We start from the raw sequence: 24461 nt of genomic DNA, 5'->3' as shown, positions 1-24461 counted from the left end.
ATTTTATTGCTTCGCCGGGAGCGGGCAACGGGGAAAAAAAATATTCATCGTTGCGCACGAGCGATACCGATTACTACGCCTTCGGTTTTGTCATGCGCGCGCGCGCACGTGGCTCCATTGAACGCCGACAGAGGGAATGAACGCGATGTGATTAACGCGTGTCCAGAAAAACGGTGACCGGAACGTTTTATTTGCCCGTTGGAATATGTTAATAAATATCCCGGGCGTTCATCAGTCTCCCGTACATTGAACCCGTCACGCTCAATTTTCGGCGCGGCGCGAGATGATCGATGAAAACGAGGTTTAAAGCAACGCTTGCGTTCTAAACAATCCGCGTTGAATATGCATGCGCGATTCTCAATTTCCCGCGATAATATATCGCGCTGCAATTTTCTAGGGCTCCCCGTTTCGTTTTCGGATCGACCGTGATTGATGATCCTTTCAGACATATTACCGGGCTACCGTGCGCGCCGCGCGTTGCGTCCCGCGTCCCGCGGCTTCCTTCCGTTCGAATGCGTCCGCCGTGTATTAGATCGTCGGCGCAGACTTGTTCTGTTTCTGTGCTTTTCGTCGCTGATAAGAATGATCGCCGTGCGTAAGGGCGAGATGCTTAACCCTCTATGGGCCGAATTTTTGTTCGTGATTATAACAAAATCTATGGAGTACAAAATTAATAAATATCCACATATGAATACAAGTTAACAATGTATTCAATAGTTTCAATAATCTTATCAAACGAATATATTTTGTAACTTTCAAGTTACAATGACTTTAATCCTTCACGCCTGAGCGTATAAAAGTTTAACTTAAGTGATTACTTAATTTTATTCACCACTTTAAGTGCAAAATCAAATAGATCGACAAGATGCTTATATACTGACACGTGACTTCAAAGTTACATGAGCCTACAGAGGATTAACGCAACTAACAGCCAGTTGGATGGACTTAACACTATTCCTACCGCAAGTCAAATGACTGTTTTCAAAATTTCGATTAGAATTTCCTATAGACAACGTAATTGAATCGACTTTATACGACTTCTCCTAAAATATATGTATAAATCATTTTTCAATATTCACACCTTTTTTTATTGTTTATTCTCTGTTGAGCTTCGCAGTAGATACTGCGAATGCTCTGTCTCAGTTTCGGATTAGTGATGCTGAGCCTGATTGTAACGATGAGGTTTTTGATGAATTGAAGGTGGAACGATGATGCTTGTGATAAGCAGATTGCATTTAGTTGAATTGAGTGGTTGTTTCGATAAGGTAGACACTCGTCGGAGGTCGATACGTTTCGCTTGTGGAATTCTTAGTTAAAGATTAGGCATTTTTTGCTAAGTTCTACCCTTAAATACGTTACCGTAAGGGTAGCGTCTTCCAGCAGTGCAATATTAAGATCGATGAATAGACAAGATCAATCACGTAGAATAGTTGACCTTCAATTGACATTTGATAAAGCTACGTCAGTGAGATGGTAGTATTTTCAAATCAATTACATAGTCTTTACCTTCAACTTTAATTTATGATCGGATTTATGACTAAGACGATAAGCTTACGTTGGTAATTTGCTTGGACTAAACTACATTTCACAATGGAATCATTCGTTGCCTCTTGAATGAACTTATCCTCTCCAGGGAAAGTAGAAAATGCCATTCATGAACAGACACGTTTGTCGATCCCCATTCGACAGTACACAATCCACGAAACATTCTTCGCGTACGGCGGTAGATCAGGGCCACTCCTAATTACACTTCCGGCGTCGGCTATCGCGTCGCCCACGCCTACGCATAAAGCATTAACGATAAAATCGCGTTCGTTATTTTTTCCTCTCGCGACCGCTATCGTGCTCGACGGATCGCATCCAAACATGCAGCGGGCACGCAATCGCGTCACGCGAACGCATCGTCCGAAAAAAAAAAAAATGGAAAAAAGGAACGTGGAAACAAGAACACGGGGGAACAGCAGACGCAGGGATTAGAGATGCAAATGCAGCACACTTTTAATTAGAAATTATACCCGCGGGAGGCCGGCTGAAGCGGTTATTCGACGCTGGAACGTTACGAGCAGTCAATATGACTGGCTTTTAGTCCCCATATAAATTATACGAGTGACTTTCATTCACGTTTCGCGTGACTTTTCTCCCAGCCTGTGCATCAGTCGATTATTTCATCCTTTAATTCACTTTTCTCGCGAAGCATCTCAATCTTTATGCTCACCGTAAAATAGTATTAGTGAACTATTATGATCGCCACTTATCTCTGTCCAGAAAAATAACATTTCATTCAAACTCACAACACTGTATTCTCCAATTCTGCCAGAAATATTCGCCAGAATCTAACATTAAATTTGTAGCTTTCTAATCTCGCAACGTCCAATCACTCAGAGCCTCCTCTCGCAAAAGGTTAATCCCGATCCGAAATACTCTCGATAGTCTCACTATAAAATGCCTCCAACTCAGGATCAACTCCTACGCCAACCCCCATTCCTCTGAACGATTACCAGCGTCGCCTTTCCCAGTGCCCGAAGGAAAAAGAAGAACGAGGTCCCATCGCGACAACAAATAACGAACCAGATAACGAACGGCGGCGGGGGAGAAGGTGTTGGTCGATGCAGCGCGGAGGCGGCGGCGGCGAGGAGGGCGGAGGGCGGAGGTTACGCGCGAAACTAGAATAGAAATAAACCACCACCGGTCATATCCCATTTGATATTCAACCTCCGGAGTATCTGTCGTGCCGCGCTTCCGTGTCTCCTATTCTTCCCGCTACAATGGAACTGCTGAACGTTACTCGTTGATTTAAATTTTCCGGTACATGGCCGCGCGTAGCCGCGGCTCTGGATATCGCCGGCCGTCACACCCCCGTCCCGCCCCCCTCGCGCGCGCGTCCTCCGGCCAGCAGCACGCTCTTCGTCGGCGGCACAAAGCGGCCGCGTCACTTTTGCGAGGCCCGACGTGAAAACGAGAAAAACGAACACCGCGAAAATTGTGGCCGCAAGAGGAGCGGGCTTCCTGAAACCGAGCCCCTTCCGTTTGACCAGAGTAACGATGGAATCAAATTTCGATATTTTCCATGCCTCTGACCCCTGGCAGGTCGGTCGGTCCATTTCTTCTCTTTTTTTCGAATACCCTGTCCGCGGCCGTAACGTTTTTACAGCGCTGTTAGTCAATTTATTGGTCGGCAACCCTCGAGATTGACCGAAACTTGGAATCACCGGAATTGTAATTCGAGCTGCGTGTCGGTAAATTGATCTGGCAATTTTTCGCTTGTTCGAAATTCTACTGTGCTCTCGATACAAATATTAACCCTCTGCACTCCGAAGTTTTTCGCTAGAAATATTTCAACGTTTTCTGATGAGATGAAGAGGATGTTTTGTAAAATCAACTCGACGAGAAATTCACGTGAATTGACGGACAAAGGTATTTTACGTCAATATTTCTCAGATTGATGCATTATATGAAGTAGAATATTAAATATCAGACTTTATAGCTTCACTGTAGGAAATCAAGTGGTGAGAGTCACCTTCCGAGTGCAAAGGGTTAACCGATTCAGTGCTGCGAGCCTTTGCAAGTTACGTTTTTTCATTTTTACATTAACACGTTGAATGCCATGGGGTCACCGGTGACCTCAAATTACTATGATTTATTCGATTAAACGATGATTATTTGAAAACTTTCCTATATTGTAAGTAATACTACTGAATACACTGATATTCAACAATTCAATCTTGCAATAATAACAACCTAATTCAATTATATAAGTTGATATTACGTTATCTTCATTTTGTATATTTTTCTCAGCAAAATCGTGCACTCAGCGTGTTAAGAAATTGTGAATACCGATCGTTCCGTTTTTCCATTCTCATTTGACCGGTTGCCTAGTGTTAACACTAGGTTTACGGGCATTTATAGTACACTTCATTCTATTATTCCTAAAAGAATTGATGCTCGTTTATTTAGGTTGTAGAAACTGGAGATTCGATAGTAGGTAATTGGGGTACATGTGAGTGTGATTGCATCAATCAAAATCGGCGTAAACATTTACAAAATAATGTTTCTAAAATCCAATATAAACCTAGTGCTAAGATGGAAAAACAGCTCTGGTAGTATCCGATTTCAGTAGTAAGTTCAGTTTGCGTGGAAATTCTCTTAACAAGTTCCAGCGTCAGCGAGTTAGAGAAATAACTTGTCTTAGCACGCGGTTGACGACCGATTTGCGGAGCGTTCACCGAGTTCTCAGCTTAGCTGCGAATAATATTCCACGTTATTTCAAATTTTGAATCTTCACCTGTTATTGCGCATTGCGAATGCCCGAGCCGCGAATTCCTTCGGGTCTTCATATCGAGATCGCCGTCGTTCCTCCGCGCGGTTTTTTCGCGACGGTTGCTATCTTCGTTTTCCGTGAGATTCTTAACGAGGAATGCGACATTGAAGAAAACGGAATGCTCTTATTAAATTAAACAGCGCGGCCGCGCAGCTCGCCGCGAGACACGGCCGGCCGGCCGAGCGTCGGCTCTGAAATTTCCAGGGAAATTCGTCCCGACCGAGCGGTCCAGATTTCGCGACAAGTCTCGCGTTATTCTAACCTGAAACGTAAACGGGGTCGGCGGCCGAGGCGGGAGTCCGATGTTGTGCAAAATGCGGGGAATGTAATTCAAAAAACGGAACCTTATTACAGCGGTCATGGCGGGCGTACGGCCGCGCCGCTTTAACAGGCCGAACGGACGACGGACGAAAATGCGGTACCGGCGAAAAAAGGGAGCGGAATCTGGATTCGTGACATCGTGAAACTGGATTCCGCTTCATTTCCATGTAAAATTAACGGCGGCCAAGCTTAAAAATTCGGATCCGCCCGCCGCGGCGCGGCCCGGCACGCTGTTTTCTCTGGAAATTACGTTTCGGGAACGTGAATCTGCTCCCTCGAACTGCCGAATACGGTTTAAACCCGCGTCCTCGACGACCGCTGAGCGATGAAACCGACTTTTCGGATCTGGATAGACAGGGGACATCCGGAATACTTGGTTTTGTTTTTGTTCTTCGTACTTTACGGGCGAGCATGCGCTTGCGAATACCTTTCTACTTGAGAGGGAGATTAATCTTTTGATGATTTATTTCTCTGATGTACTCGACACAACTGCTTTGTCGTTAACAACTCGTTGAGAATAAGAGGAAAATTGTGTATATTCTGTGTCTATGTTGCTTTGAAGTAGAATGATTGGCGACAGGAGAATATTTCATTTCAGACGTTAGGACCTCGATGATCGACAACATCAGATTTCTCGTAGCAGATCTAACGATAAATATACACCTTATCTTTTCATCTCTGTTTTATTTAATAGTACGTCATATCATTCGATGAATCAACGATCTCCAAAGAAGCGAAGAAATTCGTTTTCCACTTACAAGTTCCCTCGGTTTTCCTTGAAATTCGACTCCACCTTTTGCCAGGCCCTTCGCTTCGTATTCCTCGCGTTGTTAATTTTTGACATTGTAAGGCAGGGAGTTGACGATCCTTCTAAGGACCTCGATGATCGACGACATTAGATGTCTCGTAGCTGATCTAACGATAAATCTTTTTATCTCTGTTTTATTTAATAGTACGTTATATCATTCGATGAATCAACAATCTCCAAAGAAGCGAAATTCGTTTTCCACTTGCCAGTTCCTTCAGTTTTCCTTGAAATTCGACTCCACCTTTCGCAGGCCCTTCTCTTCGAATTCCTCCCGTTGTTCGTATGAAGCGGGACCCGTTGATTACAAGACGTTAACCTCCGTTCGACAATTGGCTGCGCACAAAGTCCCGATTAATCTCCGCGCGGTGCACGAAGCGTCGGCTTCATTTCCAGAAATACGTGTCCCGTCGCCGACAGCGCGCAGCCCTCTCAGCCCTCTCGCTCTCTCAGACGTCGAAGAATCGCGCTGACGTCACACGAATATATCATAGCACGAAGAAGCTGCCGCCCGGCGAGCCGTGTATATTGCCGGCGCAGACAGAATCGTGGCAGCCACTGTCACGGAAGCAGAGGCAGAGTCAAGAATTTAGTTTGCTGAAACGGAAGACCTCCTCGTAATGAGTTTCCTATTAGATTTGGTCGATCGGGTTGCCAGGCAACTGTGCTGGAACTTTCGATCCCTCGACCTGGACCTACGACGTTCAACGCGACGCTTTTTTTCACGTTGCGACGCTTCCTTCCGCGAGATACCGTGGAACCACGATTATTCGATTTAATTGCGCCCTCGATAAGGTAAGGGGAGACTCTAAGGAATAGGGTTTCGAGCTTGTAAGATTCGATCGTACGTATTCTGAGGTGTGATCTAAGAATTCTGAATACTGATCGCGCATTTTACGTGAACGTGTAGTAACCTTTTCAAATTGACACTCTCGTGAAGTATAGAATACTTTTGAACAATGATTGAATAACAGTGATCGTTTATAATTAGATTGTACTGAAATGATCACTGTTACTCAATCATTGCGTTTAAAAAGTATTCTATACTTCACGAGAGCGTCAACTTGAAAAGGTTACTACAGGCTCACGTAAAATGCGTTCGTTTATAACTAGATTCTAATGAAACGAACACAAAGAGAATGTTAGAAGGAAGAAGGTAAAGTCAGAAAACGCGTCATCAAGACAAACAGAAGATCTCCCTTATCGGTTGATAAGGTAAGCTTGAGTATGACGAAGACTAAACGATTCAGACTACCAAATGTCGCCGAGACACACGGTTTCCACAGAAAACGAAGTTCACGGAAATCGTGTTTACGTTTGACACTGGCAGCAGGTGAACACTGTTGCGACTGTTTAAAAACAGCCGACTAAACGAGCAATTTTCGCTGGCGATGCTCCAAGGATAGATGTTTTCCGGCTACGGGGGTAGCTGACGCGAAACGAGTAACTAATTTCACCTGACTCCGTAGGGATACACGGCCGCCATGCTAATGACTACGCTCGTCCCATCAGGGTGGGGTTGTAGCTGCGTTCGCACCCCGCCGACATCAAGTTCTCTACGCACGTAATTAAGGCACCGTTCGAAGCGCTAACGATCAGCTTCTGTGTCTGGTTCCCGGCCGGGCGGGCTGAATTTCCAGAAACCGGGCGACAAAGTTTAACTCGCTCGCGTTCGTCAAGGGATCGAAATTAAGACCCTCTCCCCGGAATATTGTCTGTTGCTCCACGGGGCTGGGGCGGGAAACAGGATTTTCTTCGTCGTCGCTGGCTATCTAACCAGGTTTTCCACCCTTCTTTGTGGGATAATTGGGAGCTGTTCATCGCGGGCCGAGGAATTTCTTGATTGTGCCCTGATGGAACTCTCTGATATGTGAGCCGGGACGGTAACGCGTTGATTATCTCCTTCCTTGCTCCCTCAAATCTCTTTCTGTGATCTCGTTCCAGCGAATTTGTCACAGTGATATAATAATTTCCTCGGCAGTGAACTCTGAACCGTGCTCGCAACCCTGCCGTCTCGACGTTGATATCCTCTCATTCGTGATACACGCTAACAGATTCTTCTACGTTGAATATTACGATCAGTGTCTTCTACCGTGCATGTAACAGGAATTGCTATCCTTAACACTAGAACTACCGAGCATTTAACCTTTTGCGCTACAACAACGAATGAGACTCGTGAAAATTTTCAACGTGATTCAACAAATACATATATTACTTAGTACATTCGAATTCAAAGTAAATATTATTCCTCTGTAATCAGCTATTATACTTAAAAGGAAATATAGGCATAACATATGCTTAGGGTTTTTCTCTTTTTCCAATAAATTATTAATGACAAGGTAGCCGTATCGATCCGAGTTGAGAAAGAAATCATAGGCCAAGGGGTTAATACGATTGATGTGTAATCTCTATAAAAATTGTAACAATAGATTATTTTCAGTTTCTTTGGATATTCATCATAGTACTCGAGTAAAACTATTTATTTCCAAAAGCATTTCAAATATTCAATCCTTTTAAGATATTAATAACTGCGAAACACAAATTCAAACCAGTTTGACTGGTACGGTAGTTCTAGTGTTAACTGTGAAACTCTAAAATTCCAAAAATTCCCCTAGATTTTAGACACCAGAATAAAACCTCCTTTTATAGTGGAAAGGTTAGTTGTGATGGTTAGCAGAGTTGCAGTTAGAAAAGTTAAAGTGACTCTAAGTCCAGTTGAATATCGGTATCTGTTAACCCTCTATGGGCCGAATTTTTGTTTGTGATTATAACAAAATCTATGCAGTACAAAATTAATAAATATTCACATATGAATACGAATTAACAATGTATTCAATAGTTCCAATAATTTCTTCAAACGAGTATATTTTCTAACTTTCAAGTTACAATGACGTTAAACTTTCACGCCTGAGCGTATAAAAGTTAACTGATTACTTAATTTTACTCACCACTTTGAGTGCAAGATGAAATAAATCAACAAGATTCCAATATATTAACAAGCGACTTCAGAGTTACATGGGCCTACAGAGGTTTAACTTACATATGTTTATCACACTATCGTCTCTATGTATAAAAAATAATTTTCCAAAGATTGTTAGCCCACCAAGAGCAGGTCTAGAGACTTCTAATTCGAGAGCCAGGCGATCTTCCGCGAGCGTTAGGGTTAAAGATTGAAGAAGATTGGAAGCAATTAGAACGGCGGATACTTGACCAATCGAAGGTAGCGCGGAATTACTCACCCAGGATGCCGAGTCTGTAATTGATGGTGACAACAACGACACTTCCGTAGCTGGCCAACACGCTGCCGTCGTAGGGGTTGCCGCTGCTCCATTCGTAGCTCTCGCCGTGCACGAACACGATCACCGGGTATCTCCTTCCGCCGCCGTCCCTCGCGCCGGCTGTAATCAATAAAATTATCTGGTGATCGATCGGCACCGCTGACACTTGATAGTTCCCGTCGCGCATCCTTAAACGGCCATTTTTCAGGGGCGTCGCTCTGCGAAGTTTTGACAGCGCCGTAAAGGATTATCAGCGGAGCTCGGTGGGGCTCGCGGCGCTGCGCCGACCGAATAGTTGCTCTATTTGGCCAACAAATTATCGGAGGTCCTGCTCGAAACCGCGTGCCCCCCGCTCGCGACGCCTTTGCGGCGCCCAGTGTTTCTCAACAGTTTCGCCGCGGCGGGTAATGAGAAACATAGTTTCGCGACGGGGCGCCGGAGTAATAATGGCACTTTCGCTTCGAGCGCCACACCGCGTTGCCCCCGGAACTTTTGCTACACTGATTTCTCTTTGTGGAACTGCAGTCTTTATGGCTTCGGAACGCGCTACTTAATTTCCCGCGTGATGTTCGCCGCGAGTTGACGAACACGGAACTTCGTACCGGAATCGAAAGTTAACTTCCGCGCAACTCGAAGACGCGTGTACGCTTGATTGCTAGACAGAGGATCTTTCGCGTTTGAATGATAATGCCTGCTTCGTTTCGAATGTTTGTCATTTAACGAGTCAAGAACATAACCTTCTTCGTAACGTACTTAACACTAGGTTTACGGGCATTTATTGTACACTTCATTCTATTATTCCTAAAAGAATTGATGCTCGTTTATTTAGATTGTGGAAACTGGAGAAATCGGCGTAAACATTTACAAAATAATATTTCTAAAATCCAATATGCGTTAATTTGACGCGTTCCGTAGACCTAGTTAACCTATATTTAACCCTTTGCACTCGAGAATATTTCTCTCAATAAATATTCATTATTTTCTGATGAAATTAATATTTTTGCAATTCACATAAAGAAATACCTTGCATAAATTAAGTGACAGAACCTATTTCGATGCTCCATGTATTCTTACATTATATAAAATTTAATATTGAATTTTCAATTTAAGGCGCCTCTCGAGTGCAAAGGGTTAAAATATAGAAATTCTTTCATTGGTATTCAACGTTTTCTGATGATAACATTCTTTGAAAGTAATTTTGTCATTATTTCACGTATCGATGCATTATACAAAGCTTCATATTAAATATCAAACTTTATAATTTTGCTATATCGAATTGCACTGAGTCACTTTTCTAATAGAAAGGTTAATTTGTGATTCACGGTGTTACAAGTGTCACGATTATAACGTCGCCTCCGATCGACGACGGTTTTTCACATTGTCGCAGCATCGAGCCGCGAGGAACGCGCGCTAAATTTCCCACGCGTTCCGATGAATACCGTCTGAACGTGCGGGCCCGAGGAGAATTATTTCACCGCTGGTCAGGCTTTTCTTGCCCGCCGACCCATTCAACCCTTTGATCCGACGAGTGTCGATTTATCGACCCTTGAATGTCGATTTATTTTTCACGGTTCTGTCGGCGGCTGAAAGTGGAGTGGCGGCATTGTGACACTGGTTATTAAGCCCCTTTGACGGTTCTTTCTCTCCTCTGTCCGCGGAGTGTCGCTTTATGCGCCATTTCCGTGATTGGTCATTAAGGGTGCTTACGCCGGATCTCAAGATCAAGACGTCTTTGCAGCCGGTGCTTCTAATGAGGGCTCCGCCGTCCACGAATTTGCTTCTTCGATGCTAATAATTTCGAACGAGAAGCCAATTAGAACGCGACTCGCCCGCGGAAAACGTCCTTCGAACGCTTCCGCAGAATTCCGAGGGGACCGGCTTCCATTCACCGAATTAATTGCATTACCCGTATCATTCTTGACGCGAGTAATCCCCTTCGACGAGCTTCCTTGTCTCCGATTCAATCTGCCAGCGGTTTCTTCTCGATATTTTGCAGGCGTTATGACGCGTCCCTCTCGTTAATAATAATAACGACGATAATTATAACGATTCCCGCGTTCGAGGGCCATCGAGTCGAGCGCAAGACGGCCACTCGAGAGATCGCATCGCATCGATGGCGCGGGATATTGATCGGCGAACTGCGTGACTGGCTCTCTCCGTCGTTTCACCGTATTTCGGTCGACAATGCGCGAATGAATTTGAAATAATAAGAAAAGAGGGACCCTCGCAGCTTCACGGTCCAGCTGGTTCTCACACTGGCCGAGTTCGACGTTAAAATTTTTTATACGATCGCGGCTCTTTAGAATACGGACCCGGGCAAAGGAAAATTATTGGCCGGGTCGTTCTACGCTGGAATTTTCGCTGAATGTAGACTTCCGGCGTATTATCGGAATCTGATAAAAAATGTTCGGCATTAAATTGATGACATATCGAATATAGAAAAGGGGATTCTATTAATTAATTGGCACAAGACCGGCTTGCCGATTAATTAACTCGCGCACGGTCTCCGATTCTTGAAAACTTTCACGTCCTGCACCCTTTCGATCGGAAACAGAAAACGGCTGCCATTAGCCGAGTTCATTCCAGTTTAACAGTCGACAACGTTTTAGATTCAGCTGGTACGCTCGACAGTTTCTAAACTGGGCGTCAGTATTATTAATTACAGACTTCTTTATTTGGAACAAACATAAAGATAAATGCTAATAAAAACCTGTGATTCATGTATTCGTTTCACCGATTCTGTTTTCGTAATGCAGGAGATAAATAAGCGAATAACGATATTAAATTTTCCCCGTGATTATGGAACAATTTAAAATCTTTTTCCACGCTAATTTTAATTTTTTCATTATCCCCTGAAATATCCGAATTCTCGCGAAGAGTTAGCTGCAGTTAATTCGAGCCGCGGTCTAATTAAAATATCCACTCGTTTGCCGCGCTCACCGCGAGCCATCGCGGGCGAAAGGAGGGTACCATTAACGACCCTCTAGTTAGGGTATTTTCGGTGGAGGACATTCGATCGGTCGATCGTGTCCTTCGAACAGGACCGGACGAGCATTATCTGGGCGACACGCGACGTATCGCGTTCGAGGTAATTAAAACGGGGACCGGTGGACGCGAGCGGAGTACGTCAATCGGATTTAGTATGCTAATACGGAGCCGGAACACGCGCGAGCATGATCGCTGCGGCCGCCACCGGCCTCGGTCATAATTCAACAAATCACGCGTTACCGCCGCCTCTATCGACAATGCTGTTCATACGATGCCATCCTGTTTACTTTCGCCGCGGTAAACAAGACGCGAGGGAAACAACGCCGGGGGAGAGAGGGAAAAAAAGTTTGTTGCCTCAGCATCCACTATTTGAATTGCATCGATTGCGCGGTGTTATCTTTCTATCGCCGCGATCGTCGGGAGTCGGCGACGTAATTGCAGCGAACTTTGTCGCGATTTTTTTCTTTTTTGTTGATCGTCGATTTTATGTTCTATAGTTTCATAACTTTTGCGGTAGATTACGGTGGATTTGTAGCTTTATTCAAGGATTTGTGCTCGTACTGTTTCATTAGATTTATGTTAGGCAGGCGATTATAGTGGCTTGGGAACGATTTTCTCTTTTTAATTTGATCGTTGGTCTTATATGATACAAGTTCATAACTTTTGCAGTAGATTACGGTAGATTTATAGCTTTATTCAGTAATTTGTGTTCGTAGTCTCATTAATTTATATTGGACAGGTGATTATACTGGCTTGTAGTCGCGACTTTTCTTCTTCGTTGATCGTCAATTTAACATTCTATAGTTCGACAACATTTCTAGTGCACTTTGAACTCGATTCAATAATCCACCTGTATAACCTCATCAAACTTGGAGTTGACAGGTGATTAAATCGACTCTGGAACACAATATTCTCCTGTTTTTCGATCGTCCACCGAATACTCCATAATTCAATGACTTTTACAACAGAATTTCTTGATCAAATAATCTGCGTTCATAATCTCGTTACATTGGACAGATGATTATAACAACCTGGAGAACGCGATTCTATCGGTTTCTGTAATTTGTAGTTTAACGTTTTACAACTCTGAAGTGTTCACAGGATCTCCATAACACGGTACAACAGCCTTTGTCCACATTCGGATTGTTCAGCGTCGGAAACGTGATTATAACGAGCAAGGAACGCGATTTTGTATTGTTTCATCGGTTCCATCTCTCCCGCCGTTGGGAGAGAGCTCCGTTGAAGCTCTCTTCATCGTCTGGTATAACTATTAAAATCGGTATAACAGGATTACGAGGTGGCAGTGCTACTTCCTACTTCACAAGACGCTCGAAGCGATCAATGGGAGACTCTTTGATAGCGTAAATTGTGAAATATCACAATCAGAGCGTAACGGAGAACTGCTTCCCTTTCACCGAACTTTCCGTAATTTCCTCGCTTTCCCTATGCCGGTCGGCGTCCTCTCGCGCCCCCGCGGAGCTCGTCCCGCTCGTCGCGCGTCGCCTCCGCCCACTTTTACATTCGCGAAACGGAAAGTCAGCCGTAAAGAGGGGTTACCACGTGCCGAGTCCACCTTCGCGCTCCTCGAATAAAAGTTCCGTGTCGGGAAGCCGGACGGAAGCAGCCTTGATTAAATATTTAATATAGTCCTCCCGCCGATTCCCTTCGCTTTATTAACTTATCAATTTACTCGGAGGAGAAAAAAGAGGGAATACGGTTAATAAAACTGGGCCAGCCTTCCAAGGAAGCACGATATCACGGGAGAACCGACGCGAACTCTTCCTTTGTAGTGTTCCCCGCGAGGAGAGGGAGTCGCCGTTTTGCGAATAATTACGCAAACAGTTCATTTTCTCGAAAGCGGGCAAACAGGAAGGGAGGAGGGACGGGGGCGGCGCGTTATGGAGCGGCCGCACTCGTCCGAATAAGAATCTCTAATGAAATAACGGTCCCCGCGATAACTTATCTTTCATATCTGTAATTGCCCATTTCTCAATCCTTATTTCCTAGTTAGCTCCGGCCGGAAGTTCCGCTTTCAACCCCCGCCGAGGCCGCTCGCCGCTGTGTATTTCCTTCTGATTGCTTCCCCGGTTGCTCGAGTTTCCCTTTGATCTACCTCCTTCCACCGTTTCTTCTGTTCCACGCTTTAAAATCGCCTTCTTTCCTCGCCCATCTCGCCGTCCATCCGTTCGTCCCCTTTATTCTGCCGCGTTTCACGAACGTTCCACGAACCGCGAACCGCGCGCGCGCGTAACGTCTGCTTGAACGGGCTGCGAGACTTCTCCCCGAATACGCCCTTTCCCAATTTTGTCTCGTGTTTCATTGGACCGACGGGAAAGCCGAGCTTTTTTCCGTCACTTATTCCACGCGCTCGTCGTTGAACCGGTTTACGAGAAGGGAATTCCTCTAGACGGCCCTTTTACGTTCGCTCTGCATCTGCGAAATGAAACGCGAGCGGAGAGTGTATTAAGACCGAGGGATGGGGGTAAGGTAGAATTTGGACAGCTCCGTGTGGATTTGGAGTATTAAAGGAAACTGAGAACTCGTGAATGCGCGTTGTTGTAGTCGTCTTTGACGGCTTGGGACGATGATCTTTTATGGGAGTCGAAATCTTTGCTTGGGAAGTTGAGTTGTATGAGGAAATTTTGAAGGAATTCTTAGAGGTAGATTATTAGAGAGTTCTTAGATGATTATCGAACAAGTCAAAATGCTTCTGATTTCTTTCTTGTGATTATCGAAAAGACACAGTTGCTTTTATGGTAAATTCGTAAATGATTTAACCAGTCTCCTAGTAAAAACAGAATTCATCACAGGAGACTGCCAAATTTCGTAATTCATTTCCAGCACAAGTTAAGACGAACGAGACGAAATTCTATGACTATTCTATTCAATTCAAATTAACTAAAATAAACTCTACTGTCGCGACGGTAAAAATGTCGGTCGTAGAAAATGAAACTCGAACATATTAAATAAGCACAAAATTGAACTGTCTGTTCCACGTCGCAAACGAAACTTCGAGAATCTTCGATTAGCATGTTCCATATCGCATAAAACACCAATCTCTCCCAAACGCTGTGAAAAATCTGCCTCACTGAAAAATACTGAAGTGAAAGTGTAGCACGAGAACAAGAAACTTCGGTGCGCCCACGGTCTCTCGAAACTGTCAGGAATTAATCATCCGAGACGGCGACGCCTTCGCGTTTCATGCGCGAAACGTTTCGCCTCGGATTTCCGGTTCGGAACAGCGTCGGGTCACGATATCCTCGATCAACACAGTACAACGTCGCCTTCATCAACAGGGATTTCTCCGACGGATAGCGGAAATTCGGGTCGAACGGAGGAGGGGGAAGAGGGAGGGGAAACAGCGAGCGGCGTTATCGCGAGAGAGAAGGCGGGCCGAGCCGCGGCAGGAAGGAATTTAATCGGTGTGCAAATTTGCTCGATCGAAATTTTCGGCCGGCTGCGACGACGATCCCGGCGAATGATAAATTCAGCGGGACCGAGCGTGCGACGCCGGTGGCGGGGCCGCGAGGGGTGGATGCGTTAAGGCGCGGGACGTTCGATTTTATCGGGCGTGCACGATACATTATTTCAACCGGTGAATAAATTTGCCGGAGCACTGTCAATATTTGATACGACGTGCAAACAGTTTCGTGTGCCGGGGAACGCCTCCGACGGACTTTACATATTCATAAAGCCGCGCTCCGCAGTTTGATCGCAGATGGTAAACGAGAAGTACGTAACCCTCTCGCCGTTCCGTTGCCATCGTCGAATCACTTTATTTCCGGGACGTGTCTGCGCGAGATGCGATCCCTCCACGCCGTCGGATCATCCGACGGCGTCTACCGATCGAGGATATCGCGACTGCTAATTTTCTTCTTATCGCTGGACGACGGTGATGGCGTGGCGGCTCACGTTCGGCTAATGAGTCGAGCAGGAAATCTCTTGAGGCCGTTTCCGCGGTTCTCGTTGGATTTCCGCTTGTGACTTGTGTTATGGTAATAGTGGAATTCATTGTAAGAGTGTAAGATGTTAAGTAATTGTATTTGAAGTAATATGTGAAGGCAAACTCTGTTTCTAGAATATTCAGAGCGATGAATTGTATTTTAATGATATAGCTAGCGAGTAGTTGAACTGACTTTTTTCATTTAATTGGGAAGTGTGTATATTCAGTTTTCAAATTAGTCAATCAATTTCTTTGGTAATTGATCACAGATAGTACATTAGAACGTAACAAATCACCACAAGAACCAAGTCTACCTAAGCACCTACTCATTTCCTAAGTTTTGTTCCCGATCATTCGGGTGGTCCTTCGAGAAGTATAAGTTTACAAGTCACACCACGTGCAAACGCCTACAAAGCTCGAACACCTTGCGGTAATCACGAGTACCTAGCAATTTCATTCAAACTCACAACACTGTATTCTCCAATTCTGCCTGAAATATTCGCCAGAATCTAACATTAAATTTGTAGCTTTCTAATCTCGCTACGTCCAATCACTCAGAGCCTTCTCTCGCAAAAGGTTAATCCCGATCCGAAATACTCTCGATACAGTCTCACTATAAAATTCCTACAACTCAGGATCAACTCCTACGCCAACCCCCATTCCTCTGAACGATTACCAGCGTCGCCTTTTCCCAGTGCCCGAAGGAAAAAGAAGAACGAGGTCCCGTCGTGACAACAAATAACGAACCAGGTGATTGCGGTAATCACGAGTACCTAACAGTCTCAATAATTCGAAAAGAAAGAAAACCAAGAATGGTTCATTCTAATCCATGTGGTTGTTCTAGTAATCAAGGCACAATCTCATCGAAACTCCAATGGCAATCTCGCCTGCACGTTTCATTGACATCTAAGATCTCCGAGAAACGCATCCAGGATTCTTCTCTCTTTTCATTAGTCCGCTTACTTCCGACTCTTATTTAGTTTAGCTTCCCAGCTGATAGAGAAACCTTCCGAGGTGTCTGAAAACAAAAGCTGCCGTCCCCGGGAAGATTTCGCAGGGAATAAAAGGTACGTTTTCCCACCGGTTCGCTTCAAAGTTTTACGAACTTTTTTCCGGGATCGTGTCTCTTGATAAAACGAGGGACGTGTCTCTAAGAAGATTTTCTTAAAAGGCCGCGAGTGAAGGCGAAACTAGGGGATCTCTGGGACGCGGGCGAACTTCCCGCCCCTCGTCGAGCGGGTCGATGGCTTAATTTTGAAAGGTAACGTCGTCTTGGCTCGCCTGATACGCGGAAAACTCGCGTCGGCAAATTCGAAAGCTGTCTGACGAATAACACTCTGGAACACGATTTTTGTTTTATAATAGCCACTAGGTGATCTTTATAACCATTTCAGATATCTAATGCTTTCAAGGTATTAATAATCGAAAGATAATAAAATTAATACCGGCCATCTTCACTGATTCGATACTTTTAGTGTTAATCATCGTAATAATATTACTCGTATATGTGTATTCACGTTATGAACAGCAAATTATTTAAAACAGAACGATCGTGAAAGGCTTCTGTTTTAAATAATTTGCTGTACATTATGTGAATACCCTAGTCACTTCTTATATGTATATATAAGGTTTAATTGTTTCATAAATTTTCACAATAATTATGAGAAAGCCTTTCACGATCGTTTCTCATAATTATTGTGAAAATTTATGAAACAATTTAACATTATATATACATATAAGAAGTGACCAGGGTCCAGGTCTATACAGCGCGTAATTACGGCCCTGAATAGCTATGGCCGGCGAGCGATGGCCGTGCGGCGCGAAAGTTCCATACATGCGTTCTTCACGGAGATTTTCTTAACCTGTCCGAAAGAAAAACCGTTCTCACACTTCCCGCGGAGGTTCCGCTTCAGAAATGTCTGCAGAATCTAATGGTGCGTAGCAAATTCGTGCTAGCCAACCCAGTTTTCGTAGAAATGTAACAGAAGTGCGTACAAAGTACAAGTGCCTACGCGCATCTACCCTTTTTTAAACTTTGATCACCATTTACAAACATTTAATGATACGCAGTATTCAAAACTTTTATAGCTACATATTCGAGCAACTCTCCTCTATTTTTACGACAAACTTTAACTGCCTATTGTTTTTATTTTTCACGTAACACTTGGTTCTCTGAAGAATTCGACCGTTCTTACTAAAAACCCTAGAGTCTAGAGTAGTAGATCAGAGTACCAGCGTGAAACAGAATAGTATTGCGTAGAATAGATTAAGATACATAGTTTAATTCTAGTCACTTATAGTCCATTTCAATAAAAATACAAATACTGCTTGTTCTCGCCAAAACCTTCCAATCCCACAATATTGAACTTTGTGTAATGCATCATTATGCGAAATATCAATAAAATATTCTCGTCAATTTATCAATGGAATTAGTGATATTAGTCGCAACAAACATCTATACTCTATCAAAGAGTGTTGAATGTTTCCAACAAAAAGCTTTGTAGTGCAAAGGGTTTTCAACAAACGTGCGCTAGAGTGAAAAGTATAATGTTCCATGAAGGTCAATTTCGAATCTCATCTTCGACTGAGAGCAAACAAACAGCGACGAAAATATAGAGCAGAGCGCGCAGCGTTGCTCTTCGTAAATGGCGGAACTATCCGGCGCCGTTCCGTCTGCCGAACAATCGAGCTTCGTATGCAAGGCCGCAAGCCGCGCTTTCATCGGCGCGTCCTTTCCCGCCGAACAGGCCACAGCCCTGACAATCCAGCCGCGGGAATATTACGAGATATAAACTGGACTAACACGATGTAATTCTGCTTAGCATGCTAACTGCGTGTTCGGTTGTAAGTCCGAGCGGAGAGGGTGGCCACCCTTATCCAGGAAACAATCTGAAACTGCTGTACGTATTCCGCTTCCAACTACCCTCCAACCCTTCCGCTACCAACACCACCTTTCTCCCCTTCTCTTTCTGCCCTCCTCCCTTACTCTCCTTCGTCCTCTATCCGCGCGAGTATTATTCGAACCACGCGGACTCGAAAGAAACAGGTTAAACAGGTTTAAACAGTTGGATTGAATTTGAGAATGTCGATACGTTGATGGCGTCGGACTTTGCGAACCGGGCAATTTCATTGATTATATAGCGAACAATTAGAGCATAATATTTTCCTCTAGTTTGTAATCAACGTGTGAAAGACATTATTAAGAATTTTGCAACAGAAACGTCTCGACAAATGATTACATAATATAACGCTGAAACGCAAAGTTGAAATTCCCGTCGTCCCAACGCTCGCGCGACTTCGACCTTATTATTCGGCTCCGATCTTTTCCGCCCCCGTTCTTACGAGTCGAGGGGGCGCGTAACCCCGGAACTTTCTCCTCGCAGAGATATGTAAAATGACGCGAGTTTGTTTTCTTTTCTGCCGGAACAGCCTTGTCCGGAGATTCTTTTATCCGGCTTGTCATTCTTAATGGGCTAGGGTGGGGCCGGTTTATTGGTTCACGAGAGATTTAACCCTCGCGGGTCCCTTCCCTCTATTCTTCCCGGGGCTGCGCGAGGGTTCGCCCGGTCGTTGTTTTTACGAGGCTCGGAAGAATTTCCTGGCCGTGATACGAATGCGTATTACCGCGGCAATAGAAATTCTATGAAAATTTCATTATCCGCGTTAGATTTATTTGATCTGATCCTGGATGTTATCAAACGGCCCCGGAATGATGTAAGAAGGGAAGTTTAGGATCGTTCTTCCTTCAGTGATACGTTCAGTGGTTATCGTTCTGCGCAAATAAATGAATCGTTGACAGAACGAAATGATCTTCATTCTTTGAGCGTTTCTATGTTTTAAATTTGAAACATTTAATTAGTATATTAGATGTCCCATATTTTTTAGATCCCACAAAATTATTTTACTTTTGAGTAATTAGTCACGCTGGAAAACGAATGGCTGAAGAGATGCTCACTCGATTTTATAAACTAATGCTCCATTCGGAAAATGTTTGCCAATGCTCCATGAAACGTTTTATCTGCCGTTCATTTTCGACCGATCGTTTGATTTCAAAAAGCAAATGCTTTATCCGCTGATTTTTAATGCTCGACAAACGAGTGCTTAATTTTCGAAATAAATGCTGAATTCCTTTCACATGGATATTCTCCCTGCTCGTTTCGTTATCGATGAAAGTAAATTCGCTGGTCGAACTAAGCCGGTCTCCAAAATACAAACTATACAGTCCACTTTTTTAACCAGTTAAGTATGGAATTTAGTTTGAAAAATCTCTCATTGTGCGCGGAATGAAATAAAATAATGAAGCGTATACTCGTTAAATGCAGGCCAAATGCACTTGAAATATGTCCTAACGAAAAACTAAAGCGAAATGAAGAATTACATGTTACAAAGGATAAGCAACATATAAAACTCGTAAAATTCCCGTGGCAGTCAACGTGTTAACTTACCATGTTAACACATCGCATTTTCATCCACGCATTGCGAATTACGAAAATTCTCTTGCCTTTGACACTAGGTTTACAGAACACGTCAATTCGACTCACGCTGAATTTTATAAACATTTTTTAACTTTGCACTCGAGAGATTCTCCAATACGTTCTAATTAGATGTAGACGAGATACTTTGAAATGAATTTATTAAGAAATCACATATTAGAGAACTAAAGCTATTTTCTTTCGATATTTCACGTATCGATGCAGCATACAGAGGGTAATGGTAAATACCAAAGTTTATAATGATTCTCCATCAAATCATCTGACTGGGAGTCGCCTTTCGAATGCAAAGGGTTAATAAACATAAATTCTACTCGACGCAGTCACACGAATGCGTATTCAAATTTTCTATTTCCAAACTTCTAACTTTCAACGTCTAAACGAACGAGCATCCATTGTCCTAGTAACAATAGAATAAACCGTGCGATAAACGTCCGTAGACCCAGCGTTAACATTCGCGTAGAACTTTTTTTCGTACTCGTTCAACGGGAACATACCTAACCACCGAGCAAAGTTATCAATAAACCCACTGGTCCGCAATGCGTTAAAATAATCTGTGCATTAGCGAGCCGCCGTTTCACAGGTGAAAACAGCAGTCGATATCGGTGCTCGGCTTCGTAATGGGTACGAAACGCGCAGCTCTCTTTCCGCGGTGACCGGCAGACGGCACCGTCGGTCCATTCTTTTTATAGGTAATATAAACAGCCGCGGGGCGGGCGGCGAGAGATTAAAAAACAGCGAACGCTGATACCTTCATTTTCCTTCCGCCCCTCATTCGGGGTTAATGGTTTTTGCCGGCACGTCCCGGTTCCTGTTGCATTGTTATTGCGGTTCTTCAAACGTTATTGCTCGATTCCCCTCCGTCTCTAACGATGCACAGTTTTACGCGGCCGCGGCCGCGGAATACCGATGCGGTTCGCCCGGGTTCCCCTTAATCGAGGAATTCGCGCTCGCGAGATAATTAATTAAACGGCGGAACGGAAGAACCGTGACGTGCGCGGTGGCAACTGATATCGTTGAACGTATTAACTTCGTTTAATCGATTCAATTACGCAGCGCAGCGCGAGGCAACGAAGCTCGTTTCTTTCGAGAACCTTCGCTGATCCGAAACGCGATGAATAATAATAAGGGTAAACATTCTCGATTTTCAGTATGTCGAAGCGAGTATTTTAGTAATTAACTTTCAGCCGAATCGAGCGACAGTCAGAGACTTCATTGACGATCGTTTAGCAAACGTAAATAAATGCCACGGATTACGTTAATATTACAAACTTCGCGTTTCCACGTTTATTTCCGTTCGAATAATTACGAACAATGTCGGATACGCTCCTTGTTTCTTTTTGGAACATCGATCACCGGGGAACGTTCGCGAGCACACACGCGCCTCGCAGTCTCAGCCGGATCAAGCTTGGGCCGATCTGCAGCTGAAAACGAACCCTTTCAATTTTCTCAATCGAAAGAGAAAAACCGGCGGTTGAGATGTGACGCCGATGGAATCACCGACTCGACAAGCCCCGGGGAAGATCCGGCCGATTGTTTTTCCGGAATCCTCGGGGGTGGTTTCAGCGGGACGACCTACATACCGCTTGGTCGTTGCCACGCCGAAATATAGAGTCATTTCGCGCCGTCCCCGTGCCCATCATCCCGTCGCTGCTCGACGGAAACAAGAAATCTTCCAGGAAGATCCTTCTTCCGTTCGGACCAGGCAGAAGTAGATAAATGTTTACCGAAATATTAACCCTTTGCGCTGGGAAACTTCTCACTGGAAATGTTCAACGGTTTCCGATGAAACGTAGACGACGCTCTTTACTAACGAATGAGAAAACATACGTAACCCGAGAAACAAAGCTGTTTTGTATAAATATTTCACATATTGATGCATTATACGAAACTTAATATTATATATGTAGGAGAAAGAGAATTTTATTTGAAACAGTATAATTATCACAGCTCACAATAAAACACTAACTCAAACGCACACACTATTTATATACTCAGATGCTCTTGTCTCACTCACACACTTTCTAGAACATTCACCATGCATTAACTTCACATACATTTGGAATATTCTAGATTCATGAAAAAAATGAACATTATTAACATATAGAGAAAATCAATATAATCTGAAATATTCCAACGCTTTGAACATTCATTCGGAACGCGCTCACACACACAGTCGCGTCATTCATTTGTTGCACACACATTCATCGCTCAAATACATCCATTTCCACATATATACTTTGTAATCTTGTATATCAAAGTTAATGGTGATTGACAGTCACCAGACAGAAACGTCTGCATTTTGCTGAGATCAAACTGCCATGTTTGGAATACTAAATTGCGAACAAATGATTCAACTGTTCGAACAGCAAGAAATCAGTCCACAGTTCCCTTATTCTCTATCACTTAAACATTCAGTGTTTAATTTAGCAGAATCTGCAAAAGGTTTTGTACACTTTCGACAATCTTCGCTCGCAGAGGGTTAAGAGCGCGTTTCAAAGGAAACTAGAGTGGATTTTCGAACTCTTCGTCGATTAATTCACTGTAGAATCCCCTATTTTTAATTTCCACCGCTGGAATCGCGAGGTCATCGTAGAAGTTTCAATTGCAGTCGAGGAATAATGACAGGAAGGGGTGCGCGCTCTTTTTCCATATTTTTTCCAGTCATCGATAGACTGAAAAAGGTGGATGGGAACAAAACGTGACGCGATCCACGCTCAAACGGCTGCCGCGGCAGCCCCGGGGCCGGAATTGGAGCAAATTTTTGGAAACAGGGATGAAACGCGTATGAGTGTGCGGGAATTGAAACGAATGAAAAATGGTCGGGCCAACGAGACGAGTTCAGGGACCACCGTTTGCTAGGGGATTCGAATACTTTTGCAGGAGGCCGATGTGTCTGTGACGGTGGCAAAAGAGGAACGGGGATGTTATGTGTCATCGCGGGCCGCTCGCTGCTTGCCAAATTCGATTTTTCGTTTGAAGCTCGCTTTCACCGCGAAAATCTTCTTCTGTAAAGGCGGCGGAGCCTCTCGTTCATCAGCTAGTCCGTTGATTTTGGATTAAATTCATTCTAACGAGTTGCTTAGGGGATGTTTCCTGAATATCTTATGCGACGATAGCTCCCACGCTCGTTAGTTGACGGCTACAATGCGTTAACACGTTCACTGATGGTAATTCTACTTTCATACCGTCGAACAGAGAATTATTTAATTCTCCATTTCCTAGCACTTCAATCTCTAATCAAGTTTCCTATGGAAATTACTAATGTTTTCAAATATCCACTGTGGCGGCATAACGGGACGCAGAAAACTTCTTGCCGAGCGGATGGCGTCGCAGACTCGCGCGGGCGCGTTAAATCGTCGAGCCCTAAAACAGATGAAGCAAATAAACAAGCTAGCTCCTTACGTGAGGAACACCTTTTTTCCGAACGGAATCGGGGATTTCCATGCTTCTCATATCTTTGACGAAGATGTGGGGATGAAGCGACGTCTTCGTGGAAGCCGCCGTTAATAATTTTACAAATGAACCCTATTCCCACATCCACAAAGGGTTAATATTGTTGCAATACATCAAACTGACGAGGTTGTATCGAACTCGTCCCTCCAGCACGCACGGCCGAACCAACCCTTAGGATCTGAAGGTTGAAATAAACTGGTCGCTAAGGAGTTGGTCAGAGTAAACGAAGACAAGCGAGTAGTCTTCGAGCGAACGCGGACAAGAAAGGACGTATCGAACCATAGACTACATTGTGCAACATTTGTATATAATTGTAAATAGAACTGTATAAAGAACATTGTGTAAATAATCATGTCGCGGGCGAGCACCCCTAGACCCACCCAGCGCAGCAATATCATCCGGTTCGCTCCTAAAACGCGAAGACGCCTTCGTTTGCGCGGCATCAATCTCACATCGTCCAGCCGATCAACAGCTTGCTTGACCGTCCGCGCGGAAACTCGGGAAATAAACGGCGAGGGGGTGCCTAGAATTAGGGGCGACGCCGGTGCTCGGCGACCGCAACACGTCGGACACGTTTTCTCGCGCCGCGATCGATCAAACGCCGCGTTCCCGCGATTTTTCCCGACCTTCGCGAGAAAGACGAAAGTGGGTAACAGATGGCTCGGGGGATTGAACCGGGCCGGGGCGGAAACGGAATGGAAACAATGCTCGGCTGGAGAATTTTGTTTATACGGGCGGAGGGGCGAGCGGGGGAACGGACGGAAATAGACGTCGCCGACGCGTCGTAGGCGTCGGGACTCTTTCCAGGCGCGAACGGTTCCGTTGGACCGAGCCGGCGCGAGCGGCGAGGGGCGGACGAGAG

The 24461-nt window shown here is 44.4% G+C and overlaps 1 protein-coding gene across 2 annotated transcripts in view; it reads right to left on the bottom strand.

Annotated features, from left to right (window-relative positions):
- Positions 1 to 24461, bottom strand: part of Nlg3 (Neuroligin 3) — a 396857-nt gene that overhangs the window by 48803 nt on the left and 323593 nt on the right. Inside the window, exon 2 of one of the 2 annotated variants that reach the window (XM_076365758.1) lies at positions 8684 to 8842. The exons of the other annotated variant lie outside the window; for it this stretch is intronic. Coding sequence (XP_076221873.1) covers positions 8684 to 8842 — 159 coding nt within the window. The remainder of the gene's footprint in view (positions 1 to 8683; positions 8843 to 24461) is intronic. 2 annotated transcript variants of the gene reach the window in all.

Source organism: Nomia melanderi, chromosome 3 (genome assembly GCF_051020985.1).
Source record: "Nomia melanderi isolate GNS246 chromosome 3, iyNomMela1, whole genome shotgun sequence".
Taxonomy (NCBI): Eukaryota; Metazoa; Arthropoda; class Insecta; order Hymenoptera; family Halictidae; genus Nomia; species Nomia melanderi.
Note: the sequence above shows the minus strand (reverse complement) of the source record. Positions and strands in the feature narration are given on the sequence as shown.